The sequence below is a fragment of the Raphanus sativus genome, chromosome 4, assembly GCF_000801105.2.
Source record: "Raphanus sativus cultivar WK10039 chromosome 4, ASM80110v3, whole genome shotgun sequence".
NCBI classification, from domain to species: Eukaryota; Viridiplantae; Streptophyta; class Magnoliopsida; order Brassicales; family Brassicaceae; genus Raphanus; species Raphanus sativus.
In genome coordinates this window covers 63,410-80,769 of record NC_079514.1, presented here as the reverse complement: position 1 = coordinate 80,769, position 17,360 = coordinate 63,410, and the positions used below count along the sequence as shown (strand labels likewise).

The 17,360-nt window shown below is 39.2% G+C and overlaps 5 protein-coding genes and 1 non-coding gene across 6 annotated transcripts; all 6 read left to right on the top strand.

Moving 5' to 3' along the window:
* The first annotated feature begins 950 nt into the window (after window positions 1-950).
* LOC130511930 (glutathione hydrolase 1-like) lies at window positions 951-2,126 on the top strand. Its single transcript, XM_057009836.1, has 2 exons — window positions 951-1,259; window positions 1,752-2,126. The coding sequence occupies exons 1-2, from the start codon at window positions 1,197-1,199 to the stop codon at window positions 2,124-2,126; spliced, it is 438 nt and encodes a 145-aa protein (XP_056865816.1). The 5' UTR covers window positions 951-1,196.
* A 5,227-nt stretch (window positions 2,127-7,353) lies between these two features.
* Window positions 7,354-9,351, top strand: LOC130511929 (uncharacterized). The gene is made up of 5 exons (XM_057009831.1): window positions 7,354-8,566; window positions 8,756-8,844; window positions 8,941-9,023; window positions 9,092-9,185; window positions 9,319-9,351. Exons 1-5 carry the CDS (start codon window positions 7,354-7,356, stop codon window positions 9,349-9,351), a joined length of 1,512 nt encoding a protein of 503 aa, XP_056865811.1.
* Window positions 9,284-10,469, top strand: LOC130510657 (putative inactive glutathione hydrolase 4). Its single transcript, XM_057007187.1, has 4 exons — window positions 9,284-9,517; window positions 9,597-9,867; window positions 9,957-10,094; window positions 10,169-10,469. Exons 1-4 carry the CDS (start codon window positions 9,384-9,386, stop codon window positions 10,382-10,384), a joined length of 759 nt encoding a protein of 252 aa, XP_056863167.1. The 5' UTR covers window positions 9,284-9,383; the 3' UTR covers window positions 10,385-10,469.
* Window positions 10,470-11,182: 713 nt separating this feature from the next.
* On the top strand, window positions 11,183-13,662 carry LOC108830377 (glutathione hydrolase 1-like). The gene is made up of 7 exons (XM_018603983.1): window positions 11,183-11,189; window positions 11,373-11,698; window positions 11,926-12,444; window positions 12,526-12,761; window positions 12,870-13,140; window positions 13,224-13,361; window positions 13,447-13,662. The coding sequence occupies exons 1-7, from the start codon at window positions 11,183-11,185 to the stop codon at window positions 13,660-13,662; spliced, it is 1,713 nt and encodes a 570-aa protein (XP_018459485.1).
* Window positions 13,663-14,337: 675 nt separating this feature from the next.
* Window positions 14,338-15,060, top strand: LOC108830378 (ACD11 homolog protein-like). Its single transcript, XM_018603984.1, has one exon. The coding sequence runs from the start codon at window positions 14,338-14,340 to the stop codon at window positions 15,058-15,060; it is 723 nt and encodes a 240-aa protein (XP_018459486.1).
* A 380-nt stretch (window positions 15,061-15,440) lies between these two features.
* Window positions 15,441-15,514, top strand: TRNAV-CAC (transfer RNA valine (anticodon CAC)). Its single transcript has one exon. It is a non-coding gene; the product is annotated as a tRNA-Val (tRNA).
* Window positions 15,515-17,360: the final 1,846 nt, after the last annotated feature.

The window sequence follows — 17,360 nt, the reverse complement described above, 5'->3', positions numbered from 1 at the left end:
GATATGTATCACAGTGAACAAGAGTTTGTGAAAAAAAAACAAAAGAAAAACTATGGAAAAACCATAGATTAATGAATAAGACAAGGGAAAATCATTTTTTAAAAAAATTTGACAAGCAAAATCGAAAATAACATGTTTTAGGAAGTTAGAATATTTTTAGAAGATTTTTAGAATATTTCCATAATTGAAATTTTCATTAATTTTCGCAAAAATCAGGTAATCTTATCCGTAGAAGGCGCATTCTAAAAGTTTAGAACATTGACAAAAATCCAGAACACGCATTCTACTTTTAGTAGACGGAAGAGTACATTTTAGAAAACACATTCCGCGAAATTTAGAATACTTAATAAAAGTAGAAGATGCTTCCGGACGAAAAGTAGATAGCTTTAGGATTAGTAGAATGCGCATTCCACTTTTTTAGAAAATTAGTAAATAGTAGAATGTACGTTCTAAAAATAGTAGATGAACATGTTTATTTTAGAAAACGCTTTCTACTATACCATTTTCTCTAGAAGGCACATTCTACCTTTAGTAGAACGTATTTTCAAATTCTTATTTATCAACTTTTTGAAAACAAAAAAAATATCAGCATGTGTATATTGGTGTTTTATTAATTGTTTGTATTTTTAATATTTTTTTTGATTCACAAAAGTATTTATTTCATTAGTTTTCAGAAATACAAAGGGTAAAAAGGAGAAAAATTGGACAAAAAATGATTTATACCAAAGGGACAACACCCTTGTTTTTTTGTTCTCTATTAGCAATTTTCCCTTTAAAGTTTGTGTATAATACCTTGTAAGTTATATGGTTATTGAATACAAAAAAGTTCATTTCGTCTTTAATCTCTCTCTGTGTAAAAGAATCTAAGATCATCTATATTTTAATTTGTGTCCACTGTGTTTAATATTTTTTTTTATTTGGATTCTTCATCAGTGGTAGCAATGTGGCTCTTTCGAGCAGGGACGATCGCTATTCTCATAATCGCGTTTCTGCAAAATGCTGCGGCTAAGGACAGACCGCACAGTATTGGAAAGTATCATGGTGCGGTTGCTACAGACGATGGACGGTGTTCTAAAATAGGAATGAAAATTCTTCGTCAAGAGGAAACGCTATTGATGCGTCTGTGGCCGCTGCTCTCTGTTTGGGCGTTGTGAGTCCTGCGTGGTATAGGCGGTGGAGCGTTTATAGTGGTTAAGATGGCTGGTGGGAAGGAAGTGGCTTATGATTCTAGAGAAACTGCTCCTCTCCGTGCCACTGAGGTAACGTTGTTTTAACAATATGCGTTTTGAAATAAGCATTTCTTCATTAACATTTAACATTTTAATATCATATACAGTAGTTTCAAATAGCGATTTTAATATATTTTCTTCTAAATAAGAACATTGAACACGATCTTGAGCTTAAGTAGATCTTCGTAACGTTTTTTATGCTATTCAACAAGTGTTTTTTATTTATTTTCAACTTATATCTTCCTTTTAAAGAAGTGTTTTTAAGGCTATCTTTAGCTTTAATGGCGTTCCTATATATTTTAATAAAACGGTTTAAATAGCCTAAAGAAACATTGTGAACTGAGCTTGGATAGCGTTTTCCTAACTGTTTAGGAGTCTTAGACTAATAGACAGCTCCTTTTTCTATCTTCATATCGAAAATGAACTAGTGTCACTGATCAAATATGCGTTTTGAATTTAAGTTATAAAGCGTTTGACGTTTGAAACATAGACATTTCTTGGTTGTATTTTTTCTTGATGTAGAATATGTATGGAGGCAATCTTGATCTAAAAAAGAAAGGAGCGTTATCAGTAGGAGTTCCCGGGGAAGTTGCTGGTCTATTCACGGCTTGGAAACATCATGGAAAGCTACCTTGGAAGCAGTTAGTTAGTCCCGCAAAGGAACTCGCAGCTAGAGGTTTCAAAATTACAAAGTATCTCTATATGCAAATGAACGCAACCAGGGACCATATCCTAGCAGACAAAGGTCTCTCCGAACTGTTTGTTTCAAACGGAGAGCTCAAGAAACCAGGAACACTTTGCCGGAACCCAAAAATGGCTTTAACTTTGAGTCAAATTGCAAAGTATTGGATAATAGATATTGGTTTATTACGGTTTAGTGTTAACCGTATGGTTTAAGTTTCCGTTTGCTTAAACCAGTCTATTTAAAAGACTTTGTAACTAACTTTACCAAATTAATCAATCAATTCATTCTGTTCAATATGGTATCAGAGCCATCACCAATGGTGATTTCTCGATCTTGATCATGAGTCTTTCGATTGATTGTTTGTTGCTGAAGCTCCTCGCCGATTTGATCGTTCTCGAGCTCCAGATCTTCGCTTTCATCTTCTTCCTTTCCGCATTCATTCTCTCCGATTGATTCGTTGTTTCTTTCTCATCGTCCTCGTCGTCTTCGTTTGAGCTCGTTTCTCCAGTAATGGCGTCTCCTCAACGCAACTATCTGGATCAGTATGAAAATCCATACTATCTTCACAGCTCAGACCACGCAGGACTCGTCTTAGTCTCCGATCGTCTCACCTCTGGCTCGGAGTTCCATTCATGGCGTCGCTCGGTTCGGATGGCTCTCAACGTCCGTAATAAGCTTGGATTCATTGACGGCACCATCCCTAAACCTCTTGATGATCATCGCGATGCTGGATCGTGGTCTCGTTGCAACGATATGGTCGCTACTTGGCTATTGAACTCCGTCTCCAAGCAAATCGGTCAGAGTCTTCTCTTTATGTCCACTGCTGAGTCGATTTGGAAGAATATTCTCTCTCGTTTTAAACAAGATGATGCTCCAAGAGTCTATGAAATCGAACAACAGTTGAGTCGTTTACAGCAAGGTTCGTTGGATGTGAGTGCTTACTATACGTCTTTGGTGACTCTTTGGGAAGAGCACAAGAACTATGTGGATCTCCCAGTGTGTACTTGTGGCAAGTGTGAATGTAATGCAGCTCAACTTTGGGAGCGTCTCCAACAACGTAGTCGTGTTACTAAATTCTTGATGGGGCTCAATGAGTCTTTTGAACCGACTCGTCGTCATATTCTGATGCTTAAACCGATCCCCTGCATTGAAGATGTCTTCAATCTTGTAGCTCAGGATGAGAGACAGAAGTCTATTAAACCGACTACTACTCCAGCAACGGTTGTCTTTCAGACTTCTGGTCCTCCTGCAGCTCCTAATGACGCTTCTCTTGATCATAATGCTTTCGCTGCAGCTCATTCACACTCAGGCTATCGTCCTAAACAACGGCCACAGTGTACTTATTGTGGACAACTTGGACATATCGTTGGTAAATGCTTCAAACTTCATGGCTATCCTCCAGGACATAGGAATTATCGGCCCTCTGTTCCTACTCAGGCTCCGGGTACTGATTATGCTCCAAGAGGTCACCAGCCGCTTCACCAACGTCCACCTCCACAATCTCAACCGTCTCATGCACAGCATAACCAACAAACAAATGCTGTGGCTCATGTAACTGCTGGTGTTGCTAACTCGGTTCCTGCTACAGGACAACTGGACAACACTCAGATTCAGCATCTTATCCAACAGTTACAAGCTTATGTGAATCCTTCTACGTCTGCTCAACCTCAACAGTTGTCTACTGTAAATGAGAAAGGTTACATGGCCCCTCAATCTACGTCTGGTACTTTTCCCTTTCCATCTACTAGCCTTCGTTTTCAAAACAATACTCTCACTTTTCAACACCAATGTCTTTCCACTCTTTCTTCTATAATACCTTCCAATGCTTGGATCATTGACAGTGGGGCTACTACACACGTATGCTCAGATCTATCTCTCTTTAGTAATACTTCTCCTGTAACTGGTGTTACAGTCTCTCTCCCAAATGGAATCACTGAAAACATATCTCATATAGGAACTGTGCATCTTTCATCTGCACTTGTTTTGCATAACGTGTTACATGTTCCATCTTTTAGATTCAATCTGATTAGTGTTTGCAGTTTGCTTCGCGATAGTAATCTTTCTGCTCACTTTTATCCTACGTTTTGTATCTTACAGGAGTCTACTCAGGACTCGATGATTGGTAGAGGATCTCTGCTTCACAACCTTTATATTCTTGATTCTCCTGCTTCATTAGCTTTCTGTGGATCCTTGCAAGTTGATGGTCTTCTTTGGCATCAACGCCTAGGACACTTATCCTCTTCCAAGTTAAAGATTCTGTCTGGTACTTTACCTCTGTCTACTTCTAGCATCAACAACTCAAGTCCTTGCTCTGTTTGTCCTCTAGCTAAGCAGAAGCGTCTGTCATTTGTTTCTAATAATCATTTGTCTGCTCATTCTTTCGATTTGATTCATTTAGATGTTTGGGGACCGTTTTCTGTCGAGTCTGTTGAAGGTTTTAAATACTTCCTTACTCTAGTTGATGATTGTACAAGGGTTACTTGGGTTTACATGATGAAATATAAAAGTGATGTTTTAACCATCTTTCCTGCCTTTCTTCAACATGTCAAGACTCAATATAACTCTGTTGTTAAAGCAATCCGAAGTGACAATGCACCTGAACTGGCTTTTACTAAACTTGTTGAAGATTTAGGCATGATCCATCAATTCTCTTGTGCTTACACGCCACAACAGAACTCTGTTGTTGAGCGTAAGCACCAACATATCTTAAATGTTGCTCGTGCATTGCTTTTTCAATCGAACATCCCTTTAGCATATTGGAGTGACTGTGTGTACACCGCTGTCTTCCTTATTAATCGCACTCCATCTGTTCTTCTTGAGAACAAAACCCCTTATGAATTACTCATGCATAAGCTTCCTGACTATTCTTTCTTAAAATCATTTGGTTGTCTTTGTTATGCATCAACTCTGTCTAAAGATCGTCATAAATTTTCTGCTAGAGCTGATGCTTGTGTCTTCTTGGGATATCCTCCTGGCTATAAGGGTTACAAGGTTTTACATTTAGCTGATAATAGCATCTCTATCACTCGAAATCTGGTTTTTCATGAGAAAGTCTTCCCTTATCTTGACTCGCATTCTTCTTTTCCTTCCTCATCTCGTGATTTCTTTGATAAGATCATTTTGCCATTACCCATCCCTGTAGCTCTTGATGCATTAGAACCTCTTGCTCCTATTGTGCCTATAGTTCCTCCTGTTCATGTAGATAATACTGCTCATATAGATAATCATACTCATGTTGATCATCATATTCCAAGAGAGACTGTACCTAGAAGCACTGGACAAGGACAGCTATTGGGTGATAGACCTCGGCGTACTGTTAAAACCCCAGGTTATTTGTCCCAATATCATTGTAATCTTGCTCGAGCCTCTCCTCTTCCTACCACTTTTGATTCTTCTTCTATTCCTTCTTTACCAGACTCTTCTACTCCTTATCCTTTATCTTCTGTTCTTACCTATGAACATCTTACACCCCTTTATCAGTCTTATATCTTCTCTTACTCCCATGAAACCGAACCTACTTCTTTCAAACAGGCCATGTTATCACCTCATTTTAAGCAGGCTACTATTGAGGAGTTGCAGGCTATGGAAGCGAACCATACATGGACGGTTGAGTCTTTACCGCCAGGAAAGAATGTTGTGGGATGTAAATGGGTTTATACGATCAAGTATAGGGCTGATGGGACTATAGAGCGTTACAAAGCTCGTTTAGTTGCTAAGGGCTTTACTCAACAGGAAGGTGTTGACTTCACTGATACATTTTCCCCTGTTGCGAAGCTTGCAAGTGTCAAACTTCTGCTTGCTCTGGCTGCTATACTAGGATGGAGTCTCTCGCAAATGGATGTTTCCAATGCGTTCCTCCACAGTGAACTTGATGAGGAAATATACATGAGTATACCTCAAGGCTATGTGCCTGCTTCTGGTGTCTTACCGCCTAATCCTGTGTGTCGTCTCCGCAAGTCTCTCTACGGCTTGAAACAGGCGTCTCGACAGTGGTATCATTGTCTTGCTGCAGTCTTTCTCTCTGCAGGCTTCACTCAATCACCGGCTGACAATACACTTTTCATCAAACAGTCTGGTGCGTCTTTTGTTGCTGCTCTTGTCTACGTTGATGATATAATGATTGTAGGCAACGATGATGCTGCTGTGAAGCTTCTCAAGGATACTCTCCATCAGCATTTCAAGATCAAGGATCTCGGTACTCTTCGGTTCTTTCTTGGACTTGAGATTGCTCGATCATCTGAAGGCATTTCTATTTCACAACGAAAGTATGCCTTGAGTCTCCTATCTGATGCTGGTCTCTTGGGCTGCAAGCCATCTCCTGTTCCTATGGATCCTCTGGTGAAACTCAGTGCTGACTCTGGCACACCTTTGGCTGATCCTACTTCATATCGTGCCTTGATTGGTCGTCTTCTCTACCTGACGATCACAAGACCAGATATTACTTTTGCGGTTCACGCATTGAGTCAATTCATGTCTCAGCCAACGGATGTTCATCTCACTGCAGCTCACAAGATTCTTCGTTACCTCAAGAACAATCCTGGCCAAGGTCTCTTCTATTCTGCTTCATCATCTCTTTGCCTTAATGCGTTCTCTGATGCAAACTGGGCAACATGTCCTGATACACGAAGATCTATCACCGGCTACTGTGTTTATCTTGGCACCTCGCTTGTTACCTGGAAGTCCAAGAAGCAAGATGTTGTCAGCAGGAGTAGCACGGAAGCAGAGTACCGGAGTATGGCTCATACCACTTGTGAGCTTCTTTGGCTTCAACAGCTTCTCACGAGTCTGAAGATCAATGTTACTGCTAAGGCCAAACTCTTCTGTGACAATAAGTCTGCGATGCACATTGCTACTAACCCGGTCTTTCACGAGAGGACGAAGCACGTGGAGATCGATTGTCACACAGTTCGTGATCAGGTCAAGAAGGGCTTTATCACATTGATACACGTCCGGAGCGCAAACCAGCATGCTGATATCATGACCAAGCCGCTGCATACTGGACTGTTTCGTTCTCTTCTTGGTCGTATGTCCATTTCAAGTCTCTTCCTTCCAGCTGAAGCTTCCAGTTCAGGGACTTGATCGGGGCATATTGGATAATAGATATTGGTTTATTACGGTTTAGTGTTAACCGTATGGTTTAAGTTTCCGTTTGCTTAAACCAGTCTATTTAAAAGACTTTGTAACTAACTTTACCAAATTAATCAATCAATTCATTCTGTTCAATATGGTATCAGAGCCATCACCAATGGTGATTTCTCGATCTTGATCATGAGTCTTTCGATTGATTGTTTGTTGCTGAAGCTCCTCGCCGATTTGATCGTTCTCGAGCTCCAGATCTTCGCTTTCATCTTCTTCCTTTCCGCATTCATTCTCTCCGATTGATTCGTTGTTTCTTTCTCATCGTCCTCGTCGTCTTCGTTTGAGCTCGTTTCTCCAGTAATGGCGTCTCCTCAACGCAACTATCTGGATCAGTATGAAAATCCATACTATCTTCACAGCTCAGACCACGCAGGACTCGTCTTAGTCTCCGATCGTCTCACCTCTGGCTCGGAGTTCCATTCATGGCGTCGCTCGGTTCGGATGGCTCTCAACGTCCGTAATAAGCTTGGATTCATTGACGGCACCATCCCTAAACCTCTTGATGATCATCGCGATGCTGGATCGTGGTCTCGTTGCAACGATATGGTCGCTACTTGGCTATTGAACTCCGTCTCCAAGCAAATCGGTCAGAGTCTTCTCTTTATGTCCACTGCTGAGTCGATTTGGAAGAATATTCTCTCTCGTTTTAAACAAGATGATGCTCCAAGAGTCTATGAAATCGAACAACAGTTGAGTCGTTTACAGCAAGGTTCGTTGGATGTGAGTGCTTACTATACGTCTTTGGTGACTCTTTGGGAAGAGCACAAGAACTATGTGGATCTCCCAGTGTGTACTTGTGGCAAGTGTGAATGTAATGCAGCTCAACTTTGGGAGCGTCTCCAACAACGTAGTCGTGTTACTAAATTCTTGATGGGGCTCAATGAGTCTTTTGAACCGACTCGTCGTCATATTCTGATGCTTAAACCGATCCCCTGCATTGAAGATGTCTTCAATCTTGTAGCTCAGGATGAGAGACAGAAGTCTATTAAACCGACTACTACTCCAGCAACGGTTGTCTTTCAGACTTCTGGTCCTCCTGCAGCTCCTAATGACGCTTCTCTTGATCATAATGCTTTCGCTGCAGCTCATTCACACTCAGGCTATCGTCCTAAACAACGGCCACAGTGTACTTATTGTGGACAACTTGGACATATCGTTGGTAAATGCTTCAAACTTCATGGCTATCCTCCAGGACATAGGAATTATCGGCCCTCTGTTCCTACTCAGGCTCCGGGTACTGATTATGCTCCAAGAGGTCACCAGCCGCTTCACCAACGTCCACCTCCACAATCTCAACCGTCTCATGCACAGCATAACCAACAAACAAATGCTGTGGCTCATGTAACTGCTGGTGTTGCTAACTCGGTTCCTGCTACAGGACAACTGGACAACACTCAGATTCAGCATCTTATCCAACAGTTACAAGCTTATGTGAATCCTTCTACGTCTGCTCAACCTCAACAGTTGTCTACTGTAAATGAGAAAGGTTACATGGCCCCTCAATCTACGTCTGGTACTTTTCCCTTTCCATCTACTAGCCTTCGTTTTCAAAACAATACTCTCACTTTTCAACACCAATGTCTTTCCACTCTTTCTTCTATAATACCTTCCAATGCTTGGATCATTGACAGTGGGGCTACTACACACGTATGCTCAGATCTATCTCTCTTTAGTAATACTTCTCCTGTAACTGGTGTTACAGTCTCTCTCCCAAATGGAATCACTGAAAACATATCTCATATAGGAACTGTGCATCTTTCATCTGCACTTGTTTTGCATAACGTGTTACATGTTCCATCTTTTAGATTCAATCTGATTAGTGTTTGCAGTTTGCTTCGCGATAGTAATCTTTCTGCTCACTTTTATCCTACGTTTTGTATCTTACAGGAGTCTACTCAGGACTCGATGATTGGTAGAGGATCTCTGCTTCACAACCTTTATATTCTCTGTTTTACAATGGAACGGTTGGGGTTAACCTAGTGAGAGATATACTTAAATCTGGAGGGATAATAACTTTGAAAGATCTACAAAGTTATAGAGTTAAGGTTAAGGAACCGTTATCTAATGATATTCTTGGATACCGTTTACTCGGGATGCCTCCTCCTTCATCCGGTGGTGCTGCAATGGTCCTTGTAAGTTCAGCTTTTTCTCTTTGTGAAAAATTCACATTTGATTTATTAAATTCAAGTTTACTAAAAGGTTCTTACACGGAGTTTCTTGTGTTGCAGATTTTGAACATTCTTTCTCAATATGGGGTTCCATCAGGTGTTTCGGGCTCTCTCGGTGTTCACCGATTAGTCGAGGCTTTAAAACATGCTTTTGCAATTAGAATGAACCTTGGAGATCCAGATTTCGTTGATGTTACCAACGTTGTTTCGGATATGTTGTCTCCAAAGTTTGCACAAGACTTGAAAAAGAAGATAAACGACAAGAAAACCTTTGATCCAAAATATTATGGTGGCAAGTAAGTTTTCTAAAAATAATTTATAATAAACCCTGCAGATTCTTCTTTCATTCTTGATTGATTAATGTTTAATTTCTAGGTGGAATCAGATCAAAGATCATGGAACAAGCCACTTGTCGATAATAGATCATGAGAGGAATTGTGTTTCAATGACTTGTACAATAAACGCTTACTTTGGGGCGTTGATACTGTCTCCTAGCACGGGAATCGTTCTGAACAACGAAATGGACGATTTCTCGATCCCGTTGAAGTCCTTCAATGACTCAGATGTGCCTCCACCAGCACCTGCTAACTTCATCCGTCCAGGGAAACGACCTTTGTCATCCATGACTCCCACCATTGTACTCAAGGTTTGAAGAAACCAAAAAAAAAAAAAGAATTACTTGTGACACACGAAATTCGTACTTAATAGACTTTGAGGGTCATTTTGTTTACGCAGGATGGCAAAGTTAAAGCCGCGGTGGGAGCAAGCGGAGGAATGTATATCATCGCTGGAACAACTGAAGTTTTCTTGAATCGTTTTTTCCGCAACATGGATCCTCTTTCTTCTGTCGTGGCTCCAAGAATCTACCATCAGGTTATAGCTTCTACCAAAAATTTCTTGTTGTTTGGTCCATAACTAAAATTTGATTCGTGTGTTGTCATTTCCAGTTGATACCAAACAGAGTTTTGTATGAGAACTGGACGACGGCTTACAATGATCATTTCGAGATACCTAAAGAGACAAGACGTGTGTTGGAGAAGAAAGGTCATGTCCTAACGCCGTTTGCTGGAGGGACGATTTCTCAGTTCATAGTTCAAGAATCTGATGGAAAGCTTGTGGCTGTGAGTGATCCAAGAAAAGGAGGGTTCCCTTCAGGATATTGAGCTTGTGGATTTGATTTTTCTCTCTCCTTGTTTTGTATTATTGAATCGAAGTGAATTATAGCATTTTTCTTCCAATAATATTAATCCAGAGCTCTATTTATGGAAATCTCCAAAAAAACTAAAAGAAAAAAATATGACCAAAATAACTCAGAGAAATGATCAAAATAACTTTCATTAAAGGACAAAAAGATTAAGATAACATTAATAAATAATACATTTGATATATATAGTTTTTATTTAAAATTTTACATCAGAAATCTTAAATTCTAAACTCTAAGCACCAAATTCTAAACCCACTCCTTCCAAAAGAAATAAATCATAATTCTAGATTAATCAACCAGAGATATATGTGTATTTGAACCATTTAATAAAAACTATTTTAATCATTTTCTAAATTTATTCATTTATCTGTTTATCAATCATAATTGGCATAATTTATTTTCTTCATTCATAAAAAAGAATATTTAAATCAATAATTTAGTGACCTTGTGCTATATGTTCAACTCTATATGTATGGTAAAAACATTTAAAAAATTGATGTAGTCTAAAACATTTAAAACATTGACAAAAAGAAGAAGAAAAACTAGTCATAAGAATTAATTAAAATTTTGTAAAATAATTTATATATTCATAATTTTTCTACCTTTTCTTAGAAGATGTTAATTTTTATATACCTCCCAAGAGATAGCTCATAATCAATTGAGGCTTTGACCACATACTCTTATTAATACTTGTCTGAACAAACTCTTTTTACAAAGGACGTAAGAGGACGGTACATTTTCAGAAAGCGAAATACAGATGAACTGTAAGTTATTTTGTTTTTCTAATTCACACAAAGATAAATCTCCAATGATTATTCAACAATTAGTTGGTTTATTTATCGAGTTCTTTAATTTGTGAAAATTGACTGTTTGCTACTAACAAGCCTTTAGTGATAAAATTGATATCATAATACGTTGTCTCTGGTTTGATTCTACATTGATCGTAGCAATGACTCTAATGCGAACAGCAACTATCGTGCTTCTCCTAATCGCGTTTTTGAAAAATGCTGCGCCTCATAAAAGACAGCAAAGTATTGTCGCGCATCATGGCGCGGTTGCAACGGACGATGGACGGTGTTCTGAAATCGGGATGAAAGTTCTTCGAAAAGGAGGAAACGCTATTGATGCATCGGTCGCTGCTGCTCTTTGTTTGGGCGTTGTGAGTCCAGGATCTAGCGGTATAGGCGGTGGATCGTTTGCAGTGGTTAAGACAAGTGAAGGGAAGGAAGTTGCTTATGATTCTAGAGAGGTTGCTCCTCTACGCGCCACTGAGGTAACATCGTTTAGTAACAAATGCATATTCTTTTGCTCTGAACGAAATATGCGTTTTAAATTGAAAGAGAAATAAAATTTGCGTTTTTTTAATTTTTTAAAAAATTTAATTGTTTACACTTTTACCAAAAAATATTCGTTTTTAAAAATAAAATAATTATCGAAAGCGATCATGAAATTAAATAGCATTGCTAACATTCTCCCTTCACGTTCTTGTTCTTGATGTAGAATATGTATGATGGTGATCAAGACCTAAAGAAGAAAGGAGCCTTATCAATAGCCGTTCCTGGGGAAGTCGCGGGTTTATTCACGGCTTGGACACAACACGGGAAACTGGTGTGGAAGAAATTAGTTAGTCCCGCAAGGAAACTGGCAGCTAAAGGATTCAAGATTTCAAAGTATCTCTACATGCAGATGAACGCGACTAGAGATGATATCTTAGCAGACAAAGGTCTGTCTGAGCTATTTGTTTCAAATGGGGAGCTCAAAAAGCCAGGGACTATTATCCGTAATTCAAAATTGGCTTTTACACTGAAACAAATCGGTAAATATGGTCCAAAAGCGTTTTACAATGGTACGGTTGGTGATAATTTGGTGAGTGATATACAAAAGTCTGGAGGGATAATAACTTTGAAAGATCTACAAAGTTATAGAGTTAAAGTTAAAAAAACATTATCTACTGATATTCTTGGATACCGATTACTCGGTATGCCTCCTCCTTCCTCTGGTGGCCTTGCTGTGGTGCTTGTAAGTAGAGTTTTTTTTTTGCAAAATTTTCACATCTCACAAAATTTAGGTTTACTTTTGGGGGGGTTTCTTGTGTTGCAGGTTTTGAATATTCTTTCACAATATGGGATTCCATCGGGTGTTTCAGGCCCTCTCGGTGTTCATCGATTAGTCGAGGCTCTGAAACACGCATTTGCAATTAGAATGAACCTTGGGGATCCGGATTTCGTCGATGTTACTAAGGTTGTTTCGGATATGTTGTCTCCAAAGTTTGCACAAGACTTAAAGAAAAAGATTAGCGATGAGAGAACCTTTAAGCCCAAACATTATGGCGCCAAGTAAGTTTTTGAATAATATTAAATCCACATTCTTTATTTATTTATTTATTCTTTATTTATTTATTTATTTATTGATTGATCCATCTTCCTTCTCCCCCCAATACGTAGGTGGAATGAGCTTCAGGATCACGGGACGAGCCATTTGTCGATAATAGACAAGGATGGAAATGCTGTTTCGATGACCAATACAGTAAACTATTTCTTTGGGGCACTAATGCTGTCTCCGAGCACCGGAATCGTTCTGAACAACGAAATGGATGATTTCTCGATCCCCATGAAATCCGTTGGTGACCGCGATGCGCCACCACCAGCACCGGCTAACTTCATCCGTCCAGGGAAACGGCCTTTGTCCTCAATGGCTCCCACCATTGTACTTAAGGTTAGAAAAAGGCATGTTACTTGTGACACACGATAATTTGAATTAGGGTTTTAGTTTTTTTATGCCCTGGTTTACGCATGCAGGACGGTAAGGTTAAAGCCGCGGTGGGTGCAAGCGGAGGAATATTTATCATCGCTGGAACAACGGAAGTTTTCTTGAATCATTTCTTCCTCAAAATGGATCCTCTCTCTTCAGTCTTGGCTCCAAGAATCTACCACCAGGTTAGTTTTTATTCCCTTTGTAGAAACTTTCTTGTTATTTTTTGTTCATAACTAGAAAATTGTTATTGTGATTTTTTTTTTGCAGTTGATACCAAACAGAGTATTGTATGAGAACTGGACTACTGTTTACGATGATCATTTCGAGATTCCTAGAGAGACAAGACGTGTGTTGGAGAAGAAAGGTCATGTCGTAACGCCGATTGCTGGTGGGATGATTTCACAGTTCGTAGTTCAAGAATCCGATGGGAAGCTTGTGGCTGTGAGTGATCCAAGAAAAGGAGGGTTCCCTTCAGGATATTGAGACTTGATAATTGATAAATTTGGTTTCAATAATATTATATATCATCGAAATTGTAATGGTTACAAACCTTAAATCTTTAATAAATAATATTGATCCACAATTAAATTACTAACTTTTATTAAAACTTATGCTCATGGGTTAGTGGAAGCGAACTATATTTGATACAATAAGAAAAATAGAGATTAATCAATTAATTATTTAAATCACCTAACACTAGAATCTTACATAGGATCACATACTTGCATAAGAATTTGCTTAAAATATATCATATGAAACCATATAGTTTTAAAAAAAGAATCACGTAATATAATAGCAGTTTGATGTAAAAAAGAGCTAGCAAGCATTTATAGCTATTATTTGCCAAGTATAACATCAATCCAAATGTTAATTTATAAAATTTTACTTAGATCATGTAGACCATATATCCTCTTTCTCTCACCAAAATAGCTAGCAAGCATTTGTAGCCATTCTTTACATAGTAAAATGTTCCATTATAAACAATGTTTCTCACCTTGATTTGATTGGTGAACCCGTAAGTATTGCGAAAAGTCACGTCTTAAAACATAATCGCACTCATTTCTCGTAAGCAAACCATCACGATCATCAAGAATTTTTTTCTAAATATCAGCAACTGTGGCGAAGCTATATAAAAAGGAAGAGGAGAGCAAAAAGGTAATGGAGGAGGAAGAAGAGGAGGAAGACGACACTTTCGAGGATGCCGTTTGCAACAAGACACCAGCGAGAGTCACGAACGATGCCGTGTGCAACAAGATACCAGCCAGAGTCAACACCCCTTTGTCTATTATCACCGAGGCGTTCGAAAATCTAGCTGATCAGCTGAAACCGGACATAACCACCGAAGAAGACGGACTAAAGCTTGATGCTTTCTGCAATGCGTGTACTCATGTCTCTGTCCTCTTCAGCTGCCTCGGATTCGCCTTCAAATTCGCTGAGATGGAGTACATCTCCAAAGTTAACGATTTGGTTGAAGCTTCGAAAACATTGGACACGTTACAGAATATTTTGGACCTAGACGTGGAGAAAGATACGGTGAAAACACCAGGTAGTCGTTCGCGTAATCTAAGACGCGTGAGACTAGGGTTAGACCTAATCCGAGCAATTTTCGAGAAGTTCTTGATGACAGATGAGTACTCTTTGAAAGACGCTGCGACAACAGCTTACACGGAAGTATGCGCACCGTTTCATACATGGGCTGTTAGAACCGCGGTTTACGCGGGAATGTATACGCTTCCAACGAGGGATCAGCTTCTGTTACGGCTCAATGAAACTGAACAATCTGTTGAGAAGAACATGAGGAGGTACATGGAAGCGTCACGACCCATCATAGAGTATATTGACAAACTTTACATTGAAAGGAACATTAAACTCGACTGGTAACAACGTTGTCCTTGTAAATTACTAATATTACTATTAATATTTTCTTTTATCTTTTCCCTTGTAAATTAAAATGGAGCTTTTGTCTGAAGGCCAAAAAAACGAGGGTTTGTCATTGTCACTTGATGTAATACTCATGTTAATCAAATCAAAACGTTTTCAATCCTTTTGTCTACTTGAAGTTCAATACCTTTGCTTTTTGATAACCAGTTTATTTATGAAGTTACGCATTTGCCGTTAGGTATTGACAAAACTTTCTTTGGGTTTTTGACTCAATGTTACTTTTTCGGATTTGGTCAGTTATGTTATACACTACAAAGACTCACGTAGTCTAAAAGATGTTCATTAGAATTATATGTTAGTGATAATCTCTGTGCAACAAAGTCTGGGTGGTGTAGTCGGTTATCACGCTAGTCTCACACACTAGAGGTCCCCTGTTCGAACCCGGGCTCAGACATTTTTTCTATTTTTTCTAAAGTAAGGAAAAGTCTCTATATCATTCAGTTGCTGCTGCTTACATTATCTATCCCATAACTGATTTTAGAGCATGTCCACTTAGGTTCAGTAGATACCCACTGTGGAAGAATCCACTTTCCACCATAGTTTAATCCGTTAACTCGCCATGATTTAAGTCTGTATGACATCAAACTACACTATAAATTGTAAAAAGTTTATGCATAGTCTCACTCTCTGAATAACATGCGTGAAACATGCCTCTTATAAACCTACAATTGTTCAAAGCTCCGTTAAAAAGAAAAAATAAAAGGAATGCAGAGAACTGAGAAGAGAGGTTCAGCATACTAAGCTCCATGAAACTCTGTTCGTTCATCGAAGGTACCAAAGTCTAGTAAAAACATACGAAGAGTCTTGTCCTGCATTCTAACATTAGAAAAATCAAAACCAAACTCAAGAATGTCCTCAACTTTTATCCGGCACTGAACTAAATTCCTAAGAGCTCTGCTATCACATGAAATTCACCAAGAAGGCAACAAAGATCACTTGTTATTAGATGCAAGTTTAGCTGCAGCTTGGCCCTCTGACAAGGGCAAGTAATAGATCCTGGGGATTGCTTTTGTCTTCTTGAAAAGATCATCAAGAGGAGGCTCTTGTTCCTCAGGGACTAGGGGAAGAGGTGGAGGCAGAGCCACACGTTCTATCACTGGAGGTGCTTTGGCCAAAGGCGGTGGTGGTGGCAAAGCAGTTGGAGCCTGAGTTGTGGCTGAGGAGCTTCCAGTTCAGCTGTGAGAAGGCGGCCTCCGTTAGGTGGCCATTGGAGATTATACATTGCTTCTCTTGTTGCTGCTGCTTCTTCAACTGAAGCATACTGCATTCACATCACACCAACAATTCATTATTCAGACAACTGAGATCAACACTTTTTTTGCAAACCAAAAGGACTGAAGAAGAGGTCTTACTGATACATAGCAGTGGGTCATAATGGTGTCCATCCAGAAACTAGTGACGTTCCGCCACCTGGGTTCTAGCTCAGTTGGTAAAGGGTTCACAGCTGCGAGTTCCGCCACCTGGGTTCGAATCCCGGCCACTTGAGAATTAACATTTCGGCCTCGCCAGGGACAGAGGACCGACATGTGATAACACGGGACTAGTCTGGACCACTTCGGTGGGGCCAGGATACCTCTGTATAATTCAAAAAAAAAAACTAGTGACGTTTCCGATTATACCCAAAAGCTCTTGAACAGCAAACTATGTAAGTAATAAAAAAAGTGGAAAGTGAGAAAGCCTTACCATTAATAGGAAGCTTACTTTTGTCACAAGCCACCAGTGGATGGCTTTTGTTTTCAGGGGCTTCCGCTTTCCCAGAAGGCATTTCATTGTTCTCACACTTATCCTCCACCTCACGAGCTGTAAGTGGTTCAGTTTGCTTTGTCTCAGGCCATCCTCCTGCATAGACGACTCATCACGCAGAACTTCTATCTAAATTCAACTTCTCTGAGTCGCCTGCATTATCGATGATATTATTTCCTTTGGTCATATCTGCATGAGCAGCATCGCTGTCATCTCCACCTCCAACAGAAATCTTCTGTTCAAGTGGCTTCTCGACATCCATTGGATGGGATTCGCCGCCAATGACTGTTGATGGCTCTTGTGACTTATTGACACTATGTTCTAATCTATAAACATATTTTTATACATATAAACTAGGTGTTTTCCTGCACTATGTGCAGTAAAAGAATTTTAAAATATTTTTTAATAGATAAATATAAATTATATTTAATTTCTTATTAATATTATAAATTTTCTTTTTTCTTATCAATATTTTAATATAAATTTGATTTAACTGA

Excerpts from the sequence above, each read along its gene's own strand:
- LOC130511930 (XM_057009836.1), top strand. The coding sequence starts at position 1,197 with ATGGCTGGTGGGAAGGAAGTGGCTTATGATTCTAGAGAAACTGCTCCT. Across the intron at positions 1,260-1,751 it reads CTCCTCTCCGTGCCACTGAG|AATATGTATGGAGGCAATCT; the intron begins GTAACGTTGTTT and ends TTCTTGATGTAG.
- LOC130511929 (XM_057009831.1), top strand. The coding sequence starts at position 7,354 with ATGGCGTCTCCTCAACGCAACTATCTGGATCAGTATGAAAATCCATAC. Across the intron at positions 8,567-8,755 it reads GGCCCCTCAATCTACGTCTG|TCTCTCTCCCAAATGGAATC; the intron begins GTACTTTTCCCT and ends CTGGTGTTACAG. Across the intron at positions 9,024-9,091 it reads TTTACAATGGAACGGTTGGG|AGTTAAGGTTAAGGAACCGT; the intron begins GTTAACCTAGTG and ends ACAAAGTTATAG.
- LOC130510657 (XM_057007187.1), top strand. The coding sequence starts at position 9,384 with ATGAACCTTGGAGATCCAGATTTCGTTGATGTTACCAACGTTGTTTCG. Across the intron at positions 9,518-9,596 it reads CCAAAATATTATGGTGGCAA|GTGGAATCAGATCAAAGATC; the intron begins GTAAGTTTTCTA and ends TTTAATTTCTAG. Across the intron at positions 9,868-9,956 it reads CTCCCACCATTGTACTCAAG|GATGGCAAAGTTAAAGCCGC; the intron begins GTTTGAAGAAAC and ends TTGTTTACGCAG.
- LOC108830377 (XM_018603983.1), top strand. Across the intron at positions 13,141-13,223 it reads CTCCCACCATTGTACTTAAG|GACGGTAAGGTTAAAGCCGC; the intron begins GTTAGAAAAAGG and ends TTACGCATGCAG. Across the intron at positions 13,362-13,446 it reads CTCCAAGAATCTACCACCAG|TTGATACCAAACAGAGTATT; the intron begins GTTAGTTTTTAT and ends TTTTTTTTGCAG.
- LOC108830378 (XM_018603984.1), top strand. The coding sequence starts at position 14,338 with ATGGAGGAGGAAGAAGAGGAGGAAGACGACACTTTCGAGGATGCCGTT.